Below are 12,059 nucleotides of genomic sequence, written 5' to 3' on the forward strand. Positions count from 1 at the left end.
TGTTAAAGGGGAAGCTGACGCTTATTAGAGTATATGATTAATGTCACGGATAATGCACGCATCCATCTCGCTGCCCTTATGGACCGGCTCAGTAAAAAAGGAACGGATCTTAACGTTCGACACCCCGCTCAGTTGAAGTGATAAAGGGAATCTGGAGAGCGTTGCATAGCTATAAATATCGTAGATACCCAATACACCCGCTGGTAAATTGAAAGCAAGAGCCATCATGCGCGTCCTAGCCTGCCGGCACGGTGCAGGGAATACTTCGAGCAACATGCTAATATCTTTCAGCTTTCTATTAGCTAATATTTATAACGCTAGCTTGAAACTCCACAGCCCTATCAATGGAATTCTTGTAGTTATAGTAGCAGTACCCACAATCTCATTGTAATGGTAGGATATATTCCTAGGACTCGCGGCGGGGATGCATATAACTATTTTATTAGTTACATAAGTTATGATTACTATATAATCTAATTAATTATAATCAAAATCAATCTTTTGGTTATGATTACGTGTTTATGATCAATATAATTACCCGTAGTAAGAACAGGTAGGAATAGCATGTGGTCGTGGTCCGGGGGCTGGCGGTGGCTTTTTCGCGACCCTTTTGGAAGTAGGATATTGAGTAGGCTGTACAAGATCTATATTATTAGAAATGTAGTTATAAACCGTTGTGGTGGTGGAATTAATTGATAAAGTTATCTATTCTCACTTAACGTGAGGAAGTTGATGTTCCTTGATTGCGTGCACGGGCCACATCTCTAAGTACACGTTGGATTCTCACCGAGCTGAAGCTGCACACGATTGGACTGATGTAAGCGAAGATGTCGGACGGACAAGTCAATGATGAGAACTCTGTCTTGAAATGAGGCTTTGGAGCCTCTATATATACACGAGGTGGGTAGGCCACTGGTACCCCTAATCTATCCTTGATATAGTAGTGATTGACACCAGGCCGATTGTAGCCGACAGTAACCGCTACGGTCGACAGAAGCTACGAAGGTTCAGCAAGATAAAGGTGCAGCTCGTCAGCTACAGTACACACTCAGTGCACTTGATTCAAGTTGTGAAGAATTAAATCTCTTTGTTAGAGAGGAAGTGTCTTCGAAAATTAGTTTTACAAATTAACTCCTAATGGCGGTTTATCTTAACCAAGCTATCGTGATAGCCATCCTTCCAATCCCTACATTACTACATTATCATTATCCGCGTTTTAGAATTAAGTCTTACGTTGCAACACAGGACCGACAAAAGAAATCATAGCCAGCCTAAACCCAGACCAGCAGCGCCTACCAACCATCCCTCCAATCCTAAACGTCGCATATCCGCTCTAGGGTGGGCAGCGGCCCCCGTGAACCGCGAAACGGTAGATGATGCCGGAACAGGTGGAGGTACAGAGGTTTTGATGGTTGTTAAAGTGAAGATGCCGGAGCCCGCGTTTGATGTTGATTGAAGTGGATTTGATGAGGGCTGGTTTGGTTCGGAGGAGCTCCCTGAAGTTGAGATAACTATTAGGCTTGTTCCCAGTGAAGGAGAGGCTGCCAACGACGAACCCGCCAGCACAAGACCGCTTGATGGTTGAGAAGGTTGAATTGCCGAATTTGGTTGAGACGCACTAGGGCTATTGAATGGAGCGCTTGCTGGTAGAGACGTACCGAGCGTGCTGCTTGGCGCTGGCGCAGAGGAGCTGCTTGGCGCTGGTGCGGGAGAACTGCTTGGCGGTGCAAAACTCTGTGGAAGAGCTGCTGTGGATGATGGAGGTGGAGGCGCTGGTGTCGATGTCCCTAATGGTGGAGCGAGGTTTCCAGTATCTTCTTGCGCCAGGGAATAATGTGTCGAGGTAACAGCGTCAATTGCCGGAACACTTGTCACTGAAACAACGCCGACCGCTGTTGATGCAACCTGGGCAGTCGTGGTCCCTCCTACAATAGGATCGCACGAGGAGCCGATTGGTGTACCAGAAAGCTGCACGAGGACTGTTGGCAACGAATTCAAATATGATATGAGTGTGGATGGGGGCTTTCCCGATTCTGAGACACTGGCAGATGGGAATATTAACGGTGCGAAGTCGGTGGGAGAAGGAAGAACTAGCTTCTCAGTCGCCGTAAGACATCCTGTGCTAACGGGTACAACAAATATGTGACTGAAGTCTATATATGCCACATATGTAGTAGGGTAAGTCCTAGGAGTATTAGTTTTTAGTTGCAGTTGATACTTTTTGTACTTACAGAACCACACTATTAAAAGTCCAAGTAATCGCTGAAGTTGCGGAAGAAATCGGCGGGTTCGGGAGAGTTGCTGTGACGTAGCTTGTCTTGTTCGTACCGTCAGGTAAACCGGTGATAAAGACATCGACGCTTCTTGTGAAATAAGTAACTGTACTTGTCGAAACTTGGCCTGGAAAAGAGACGAGAGTAGCTGTGACATCGACTTCGCAGCCATTGGCACATGTAGGGGCGAGGGTAGATGAGCTCGGAAAGGCTGTTTTTGTAATAGTAGGGCCTTCCTCAAGGGAAGTCTCGACTACCGTTGGACCAGGTTGTATTGAAACTATCGCCGTAGTTGAAATTATTGTTGACAGGATCGTGCTAGCTGGAATAACCGATGTGGTCGTGATTGTTTGGATTTGGCCGGACTGAGTTATAGTCAATGTCGTGGATACAGTTTGAGCTGGCTGGGTCTGAGCGACGGTAAGGGTGACCAAACTGATCTGAGTGGGACCTGGAGCAGTGGAAACCACGATGCTCGTCTGGATTGGGCCAGGGACTGTCGAAACGATCGTAGTAGGAACGGGGGAAGGCGTGGTAATCGTGAAAGTTCGGCCCGAGGCAGTGGTTGTAAAAGTAACATTCCGCTCTATTGTGGTTGTTAGAGTAACAAGACTTAGCACCGCCTGTGTGCTGAGGATAGTTTCGTCGCTGATGACCGTTGTTGGGACGGTGAGTTCCGTAGTCCTAATGACGAAGTCTGTTTCAGCACTGAGGAAAGTCTGGGGAATGTCAGTGCGTCCAAAATCAGTACGATTTGGAAACCACCAGGGACACATTGGGTACCTTAGTTATATCGATTGTCGTGGGTACTGTTGAAGTAAAGACCTAGAGCACATATTAGAAAAGGGTTGTAGAATCAAGCGGTTCGGAATTTAAATACCTCGGTTGAATATACTGTTACAGGAGTAGTTACGTCATCAATCTACCAATCATGTTAGGTTATAAAAAGCATCCTAGGCACATGTTTACCAAGAGCATACCTCAGTGCTATAAATAATTTGGATGGTTGTGACTGTTAAAAAGTCGGTAGTTGCAGCCGTCAAGAAGTCCGTGGTCGTGTCCACCTCCGTGCTTACAGTAGTGAACCAGCTCGTCACGGTTTCAAAGTCGGTGATTGTTTCAATGTCCGTAGTTGTGTCTAACTCTGTGCTAACTGTAGTAGACCAGTCGGTAACGGTTCTGAAGTCTATGGAGATTTCTAGATCTACGCTGGTAGTGGTATACCAATCAGTGATAGTTTCGAAATCTGTGGAGGTATAATAATCCGTGGTGGTGTCCAATTCCGTGCTGACTGTAGTATACCAATCGGTAGCGGTCTCGTAATCGGTTGTCTCTAAATCTGTGCTAATGGTGGTATGCCAGTCCGTGCTAATCTTTGTGGCCCAATCGGTAATAGTTTTGAAATCTGTCACAGTGACGTATTTTGTGTGCTCAATGGTTATGGGAACCTGAACCGTGTACCAATGGTCAATGGTAGCTGATAAGGTTTTGCACATTGAATAGGTGGGAGTGCTGGAGGACAGGGGTGTCCATGCCGAGGTACTTTGAGTCGAGCTTTGAGACGTAGTGTAAGGTGTCTCGGATAAAGATGGAGTGCCCCACGATGATGTACTTTGTATTGCACTCTGTGGTGCATTTGTTGCTAAAGTTGACAATAAGCTCTCGCGGGATGTAGAATTCGCTGCATGCACCCCTGTGAGCATGGCCATACTATGATAACCTCACACTTACCTGAGAAGTATGTTGAGGTCACACTAGTACCCCCACCAACTATAGCGAGCACGAGCGAGAAGCTGTGCATTGTGAACGAATGAATGCCGCTGTCGGCTACACAAACTGTTATCGTCAGGCTTGATGATCTGCGAAACATACAGATCCGAAAGCATTTTCGGGAATCATTGAGACTGGGCTGCCCAGATGTCTTTTTCTCGGAATTAGAGAGCACAAAGGGAAGAGCGAGTCAGACGAAGGCGCCAAAAAATAGAAGTTGGATGGTTCAATCAGATTTCGTCCAAAAACGCTCGATTAAACTATATACCCAGGCAAACCGTAATGATGCTCGAATATTTCAAAATGACTTACCAAGCGAAGGTTGTTCTGGCGGGCTCGGGTTTGCGTGCTTTCTACTTGAAAGGGAAGCAGCGAGCAGCAGGCAGCAAGTCCTGATTATTTGAACCGACACGATCGGAGAGCAGTAGAACCTCGCGACAGGGTTTGTGCTGGCTGGGCTATGCAAGGCTTTCCAGCTAGAGCTCGAATGCTGCTATTTCAGTAGATATTGTATTGGGCTCACGCCGCTAACTCTAGGCAGCCGATAAGGGCTCAGGTGGCTTACACAAAAATGTTCGTGGGGCCGCGACAATAAACCCAGTTAATGCTGCGACATTTGCTTGAGCCTCACTGAGTTCGGTTTTACACGCATAATGGCCTGCTGGTGACGATGCCCGCCCTCTCGGCCCTCTCTATCAGGTCACGAATCCATTCCGCAGGCTCTGGCTCTATATCCATGCCATTTCCCTCAATAAGGTTGACTTGTTTTCAGCCCTGCAGATGTTGCATTCGGAAGCGCTCAACCATGAGCTGTTGCAATGCGAGGAATAAGCCATTCGCTGCGGACTAAGGCTAGCATACGGATTCTGTATGCGCTGCAGAGGGAGCGTTTTTGCTTCCCGCTGTAGTCGTGGGGCCCTCCTGTCGTAGCTTTTGTGGAGCCGTGGCAGCCGAATACAGTGTGGAGATAAAATAGAAAAGAGAGGCACGGGTGGCACGAGGGCCAAGACATGGAGGTGGCAGCAGGAGTGGCAGAGGTGCACGGGGCAATGGCGGGCTTCAATCCCTGGTGCGGCACGGATAACTAGCGCAAGGGGAGCAAAGCCCAGCCTCGAAATGGCGCAGAAGCTTGGTCGTAGTTCGCTGGAGCGTGCGTACCTGGATGGTGCGGCTTTTCTGCCCCTCCACCGGCCACTACCGACCAACAGCCGCCACTAACTACTGCCATCTACTACAAGGGGGCAACCTGAGCGGGTCACTCGCCCTCCCTGCAAGTTTTGATGACATTATAGTAATATCCTGGGAAAATAGTAAGTGCACGGCTATAATGCCACCGGAACTTGCAGGGAGGGCGAGTGGCCCGCTCAGGTTGCCCCCTTGTAGCTGGACGGAAAGCATCAAACCCTCCACGCCCTCAATCTATTCTCGGTGCTGGCCCCTCCGCAAGGCTGTTGCTCAGCCCCAATGCTCACAAAACCTTCCGTTCCCCACCGGCCGCTTCTGGCTGTGCAATCCGCTCATGTAATTCAGGTCGCGATTGGGCTACGGATGAGCTCCGCTAGCTTGCGATATCTTGACCCTATTATCCTGCCCACGATTGTCCTTTTTATGCACTCTCTCGTGCGCGAGCCGCTTGTCGCTGAATTTTCTCCATTGTGAAGTATTGGCTGGTGCCATACATCCCAACGTCCTTCTTGCAAGGTGCTTCTCTAACTCCTCTGCCTGCTCGCCATGCCACATCTCTCGCCATGTCCTTGATAAGGCGAGCCGAGGCCACGACGATCCCGCTGCCGTATGTCTTTCCACCAAGCGGCTCGTTCGATGGAAACGACGGCGCTTGGTCGACATTCATAATAAACATAGGCGATTCCGGGAATGGCCACTCTGGGCAAGACTTCAAGGTCTTCATCTCCACTTCTGGCTCGGTGCCTTTGATACCCATACAGGCATCTTGGTGCGACGAGCCCGACCAACTCACTTGCGCAAAATCTCGTGGAGTCCAACCTTACCAAGGTAATCAAGACTTGGGATTTCAATCCAGTGCGTCGTCGAGCTGGAAACAGTATGGAATTTACAACCTCAATCTTCCCACCAATGTCAACTACCTGTCAGATTCTCAACCCAATGCATCATATGGGCTTGACACGGTTGGCCTTGGCGCCGACTCCTCAGCCAGTCCGCAGATAGCGTCTCAGTTGGTGGCCGGAATCACAACCGAAGGCTTTTTTATGGGAACTTTTGGCTTGTCCACCGCGCCAACAAGTCTCGGGAGTAGTGGGATTGACACATTCTTGACTGTTTTCAACACCTACAATAATACCCCAAGCTTATCCTACGGTTATACCGCTGGTGCTCAATATCGTAAGTAACATTTACCTATATTCTGCCTGCAACTAGCCCAGACAGAAGCGCTGGGCTATCATCCGGTCAATATGGCCTGTGAGCCCTCTCTGGCTTATGGTCACGACTAGGATGAATGATGAACAACCCTTAAAATACTTCAAGCTTCAACATTCACTTGTTGACCTCTTTTAGATAACAAAGGTGTTCTGGGGAACCTCATCCTCGGAGGATATGACCAATCACGTTTTACATCTGGGGTGCAAATTTCCATGCCAGACCAACGCAACAGTTCCTTGGTAGTTGGCGTCCAATCCATAGTAGTCACCCCGGATAAGAACTTCGATACAAACGTTTACTCTCTAACTAGCGAGGGGTTTTACGCGCTTATTGATTCCACGCTTCCCTACCTGTGGCTGCCTCAATCAGTATGCGATAGTCTTGCAAATATTTTCCAGCTTACCTACGATTCGAAAACATTTCTTTATACGGTCAACGACACCTCGCATACCCGCAATCTAAAGCAAAATGCAACAATATCCTTCAAAATTGGAAACACCGCAAACCCAAGCAACGATTTCACCTCTATCGTATTACCATACGCGGCTTTCGATCTACAAGCTTCATTTCCCATATATGACAATGCGACAAGATATTTCCCCATCAAACCGTCTCCACCAGGCTACTATGTGCTCGGCCGCACTTTCTTACAAGAAGCGTATCTCGTTGTTGACTACGAACGGGGTAACTTCACAGTAGCCCCAGCCAACTTCTCCGATCCCCTGCCAAGCTCGCACATTGTAACCATATACTCCCCAAAACACCTTCCGCCCCAATCGAAACACTCTGGACCAAATACCAGAGCAATAGCAGGAATAGCTGTCGGCGCCACAATTTTTGTCCTGATTCTACTCCTTGCCGCATTCCTCCTCTGGCGGAATCGCCGCGAGCGGCCTAAGGAAGAGAAAGTCTTGGAGATTGACTCCGCCGCCGCAGGACCTGACGTTAAGGCACACCGGATCAGTGAACTCGCAACCCCAAACCTGCCGCCCCCTCGCTTCTCCAGTCAAGGCTACTTTGGTGACCAGGCCAAGCCGCCGCTTGTGGAGCCGATACTGGAGATGGAAAGCCCCCCAGCTGTTCTGGAGCTGGAGAGTCCACCGCTTTCAGATGCTTCACGGAGAAGTGACGGGCAATATTTTGATGGCCATTTCGGATCAGACGAGGAAAGGATGGAGGGGAGATTAGCAGGTGTTGGTGTACATGAGCTGCCGGGTGATGATTCCATGTTTCAAGTGCAGGGGCAGCATTTTGAGCCAATCGTTCGGAGGTCAGGTGCAAGTCCACAAGAAAGCCCTAGGACAGAAGACCCAGGGCATTAAGCGGGTAGGAAGACTTACTTTTTTTAATTCACGAACAACAATAGAATTAGTATTATGAGCTATTTAGCACATCTATTCACTCGCTCGCAGAGATATATTCTGAATAATGTATTGTATTGGGGGGTGTAGGCCTGAGGAGAGGGTAATCTCGCCTCAGCCTGCTGCCTTGCGTAGTAGGTTCCCTACTGTCTCAAACAGTGGTAGATGATTACACACTAATTGCCCCCCTCGGGCCTACCGCAAGCCTAAAAAGCTGCAAAACTATCTATAGGGTGGAGGGTGAGAAAGCGAAAAGCCGAAAGGCTGATTGTGATAGATAGCAACGCGAACTTGTTCCGTCATCAACGGCAGAATGGTATCACAAGCATCTCAACTACCACAACCACTCTCCTTGAATGACCTTCTCCGCCGGCATTGTCGTGATCGCCTCTACGTTCCCCCATTGCGCTGGACCGTGCAGCACCTACAGCTCCTCAAATGTCGATTCGTCCCTCGCCCGCGTACACCGCAGCCTGCGAGCCCTACTCGGGCCCGCCTCACCCCTCCAAGTGAGAGCGAACAGTCCGAAGAAGTCTCTAAGCATCCGCCGAAACAAGAAGATACCGGTTTACAAAGGGCTATTCGTCGACTAACCCGCGGCAATAACCTGCTATTCAAGCGATGGGGCCTGAAGCGTCTGCTCAGGGCGCTCTCAAATGACGATGTCGTCACTACTCTCCCGTAAGTCTTACCGTAACCCCTCTTCCCATCCCCATATCCCAAGAGCCAGCTCATTCATCACAGAGATTATCTTGACCTCTACTATGCGGGTAGACCAGTAGCTAGGCTTCCCTGCCACGTCTTCAGTCATGTCATCGACGATATTCCAATACCGTTCCTTGCCTACGTGGACCATAGCGAAGTTGCTCGCTTTCGTGAAGACTCCATCCCGACTCCTAGATGCAATCTCCCGGTCTGGAACATCCGAAAAGCCAATCTCGCTCGTTTCCAGCCCACCAACATTGACCAGGATCCCTACTTTGTCGGCATTCTAATTGCGCTAGCTCAGGCGTGGCGGCACTCCTGCTCCGATGACACAGTAGCCCACCAATCCCCACACACAGTACGCATACATCTTCGTGTCTCTAGCTCGCACTCGTTTGCTGATTAAGAAGCAGGTCCATCTCCTCGTTACGAATTGTAAGGACATTGGCTTTCTCAAACTATACACTGCTATCGTTACTCTTGCTTTTCTCCGCAAATTCGATCAGCCATCGGAATTCTTGGATAGTTCTCTCGTTATACACTGCGCTCATATCCCGTCCGAGTCTGTTTCCTATATCAAACACGAGATCGCGGCGGTGGTGGAACCTTCAAGGGGGAGGAAACGCCTACGCGAGTCGTCGCGTACTACAGAGCAGGGAGCATGCAAGCGGAAGAAGCAGGGAAATGGGAATGGAGGAGATGAGACAACATAGATGGTAGCCAGGACTTTGTCAGATGGGAGACAGGATGGAGAAAGCGTAAGTTGTCTGGGATATGAATTGGATGGGATATATTTATTATGCATTCCGCGAACCAAGCATCCCAATATGCCGTTTTTGTTCAATCGGAAACCCCTTTAGGGATATCTTAGAATGGATTCCCTAACGTGGTGTAGACTCCTGTCGGAGCGCATGGTGAGTGTTTGTGTTGGGCTTGAAAGAGCCAATTTGGTATCGCCACAAGAAATTGCTCTGTAGGAGGTCAGACTTCTTCGAAAAGATATTTAAAGAGGGGTTCAAAGAGGCCGGCGATCGGAGTTTCTGAGCTTTGATGATTCTACGGCTGCATTCGGCCTATTGGTCCATTGGCTCTATGGTCCCAAATCACACTTAATGCCCCCAACGAAACGGTCAGCTTCAACAATTAACGTATTAGAGCCAGCAACGCCAAAACCCACTAAAATCTACCAAGTTTAACCTTTTATAACTCCACCCCTATTAGGGAACGGAAAACTTAGGCTATATATTAACTATAGATAGTTAAATAGCATTACTCGAAAGGATAGATATTTTTTACCCTTAATTAGTAAAATCTAAGATAGAATAGGCAAATTATAAATCTTTATAAAGATAGATCTAAGATAGGCGTACTATTAGATTAGGATTAAGGAAGGCGATAAATAAAAGGCAACCTTTAGGTTAAAGGAAGGACTATAAAAACCATTAGTTACACAATTTAGGCTTATAAACGCACTAGTAACGTTCTAGAAGCGAACTAATAGTATATTAAGAGAACACCTTAATAAATTTATTATAGTATACTTTAATAATAATAATATTTACTTAATAACTAAGAGTATAGAGAGTATATTAAATAGGTTTTAAAAAGACTATCCCTTAACCCGTCAGAGTCCTACACTAAGGTCGCTTAAGTTCGCCATTAGATTTTATTAGGTGTCTTTCGCTAATCTAGATACCTTAATTGGCTAATAATCGTTAGACGAGTTTTAACAGGTTAAGGGATAAGAGGAACAGGTACTAGTAGTAATTAAAAAAATGCGAGTTCTTTATAAGAAAAATAGATTTTATTAGTATAGACCTAAAGAAAATAGAAGCTATAGTAAGTTAGTAAGAACTAGAGAACCTAATATAGTTAAGGCTATTCTTAGGATTTTATAACTACTATAGGAGGTTTATTATATTATAGTTAAAGAATATTAAACCTTTTATAAGGCTTATAAAGAAAGAGGAACTATAGGTATAGGGAAGTAAGTAAAAAAAGCTATTCTAAGAACTTAAGGAGTTATTTACCTAGAAACCAATCCTTAAAATTTACTAACTAAAGCTAGAAATAGTTATAAAAATAGATATATTAGACTTTGTATTAGAAGTATACTTACTATAGAAGTATTAAAACGTATAGCATTTAGTAGTATACTATAGTTAGAAGATAACACTACTAAAGTTATACTATAATATTTATAATAAGGAGTTATTAGGTATAATTACGGCACTTAAAAAATAGAAAGTATTCTTATAAAGTATAAAGAAACTATTTATAATTAAGATAGATTATAAAAACTTAATGGAGTTCCTAATTACAAAAGAAACCACAAAGCCGCAACAGCAGCGAAACCAGCCCAAAAACCACTTAATAAAGCAACCCGATATCGGAATCCTATTCCCCACACCGAGAAACCCCATAAAACTACGTCGCCCCCATCTAGAGCATAGGGAACGACGGAGGGGCGTAGGCTTCCTGCTGGAGTCGCGAGAGTTGCAACGCGCGGGAGCCGAACTATAAACCAGGTGGGCAATAACGCGAAAAGGATAGCTGCCAGTAATAGCAAAAACTAAAGGAAATACCTAAATAAATTAAAGACAATCTTATAAAAGAGGAGGAAGAAACTCTACGGCACTAAATACTTACCTCGGTTTAAAAGGCAATATAGTATATTAAAGCCCTTTTAACGCATCTAGTCCCCTAGATAACCTAAAAATAAGAGACTAAGGCCTAGCTTAACCGAATTAAAGCTAGTATTAAGAAGATCTAAAAAGAAACGCGTAAAGGAGGACCCCTAGGCCTAGGAGTTTCCCTAGTATAGGCCTAAACCTAAGCAGCCGTCGCTATATAGGCGGCCCGTATAGTAAACGTAGTCGCGGCACTATAGAGAGCGAGTATACGCGTCTAGCTTAAGGAGCCCTAGGGCTATAAACTAGGGGAGCTTTTTAAGACTATTTAAAGAATAATACTAAGCGCATACGCCGTACGTACCCTTAATAGTAGGGACGTAGATATCTATATCCCCTCCTAAATAATAAAGGACTAAATTCTAAATGGGCTAGATGCGCTAGAACTTAGGATATTAAGGAAAGATTACCTCCTAGAAGTACTAGGAGTCCCGCTTAAGACTCTAATTAATAGTAAAAGGGATATAGATAATTTGGAATTAACTTAATCTATCTATAAAGCTACGAAGCGCCTTATGCCTTAGATAGCTATTAGCCGGATCCGATAGCTACACGACCCTAAAGCGTAGGCAAAACGCTAGGCAAACTCTAGCAGCGCCTAAAGAAAACCTATAAAGACTAGGGGAATAATTATAATTAGCGTCCTAACCTAAGCAATTTAGTAAAAGATTGTAAAAAGTGGGATAGTTATTAAATCCTAGCTTTTTAAGACTAGGCTATTTAAGAATAGTATAATTATAAAGTAATACTATTGCTGTAATTAATAGGGGTATATATAAAGTATATGCAGAAAGTAAATAAAATATAGGCAATATGTGGGACTATATAACACCACAGACTGCCCTAAGGAAAGGGTATCC

The 12,059-nt window shown here is 46.0% G+C and overlaps 3 protein-coding genes across 3 annotated transcripts; 2 read left to right on the plus strand and 1 right to left on the minus strand.

The window, feature by feature from the left end:
- Window positions 1-1,195: 1,195 nt before the first annotated feature.
- K441DRAFT_355357 (uncharacterized protein) lies at window positions 1,196-2,975 on the minus strand. Its single transcript, XM_067641339.1, has 4 exons — window positions 2,710-2,975; window positions 2,232-2,638; window positions 1,659-2,185; window positions 1,196-1,496 (listed from the first exon to the last, which is right to left on the minus strand). The coding sequence occupies exons 1-4, from the start codon at window positions 2,851-2,853 to the stop codon at window positions 1,261-1,263; spliced, it is 1,314 nt and encodes a 437-aa protein (XP_067497041.1). The 5' UTR covers window positions 2,854-2,975; the 3' UTR covers window positions 1,196-1,260.
- Window positions 2,976-5,791: 2,816 nt separating this feature from the next.
- On the plus strand, window positions 5,792-7,765 carry K441DRAFT_593984 (acid protease; the record flags this gene model as incomplete). The annotated part of the gene is made up of 2 exons (XM_067644936.1): window positions 5,792-6,404; window positions 6,579-7,765. 2 exons carry the CDS (start codon window positions 5,792-5,794, stop codon window positions 7,763-7,765), a joined length of 1,800 nt encoding a protein of 599 aa, XP_067497042.1.
- A 141-nt stretch (window positions 7,766-7,906) lies between these two features.
- Window positions 7,907-8,782, plus strand: K441DRAFT_355379 (uncharacterized protein). The gene is made up of 2 exons (XM_067641340.1): window positions 7,907-7,938; window positions 8,086-8,782. The coding sequence occupies exon 2, from the start codon at window positions 8,118-8,120 to the stop codon at window positions 8,487-8,489; it is 372 nt and encodes a 123-aa protein (XP_067497043.1). The 5' UTR covers window positions 7,907-7,938; window positions 8,086-8,117; the 3' UTR covers window positions 8,490-8,782.
- The last annotated feature ends 3,277 nt before the right edge of the window (window positions 8,783-12,059 follow it).

The sequence above is a fragment of the Cenococcum geophilum genome (assembly GCF_001692895.1).
Source record: "Cenococcum geophilum 1.58 unplaced genomic scaffold K441scaffold_85, whole genome shotgun sequence".
NCBI lineage: Eukaryota > Fungi > Ascomycota > Dothideomycetes > Gloniales > Gloniaceae > Cenococcum > Cenococcum geophilum.

Coding starts and splice junctions, on each gene's coding strand:
- K441DRAFT_355379 (XM_067641340.1), top strand. CDS start 8,118: ATGGTATCACAAGCATCTCAACTACCACAACCACTCTCCTTGAATGAC.
- K441DRAFT_355357 (XM_067641339.1), bottom strand. CDS start 2,853: ATGTTACTTTTACAACCACTGCCTCGGGCCGAACTTTCACGATTACCA. Junction 2,639..2,709: donor TCCAGGTCCCACTCAGATCA/GTTTGGTCACCC, acceptor ACTATAACTCAG/TCCGGCCAAATCCAAACAAT. Junction 2,186..2,231: donor ACTTTTAATAGTGTGGTTCT/GTAAGTACAAAA, acceptor TAATACTCCTAG/GACTTACCCTACTACATATG.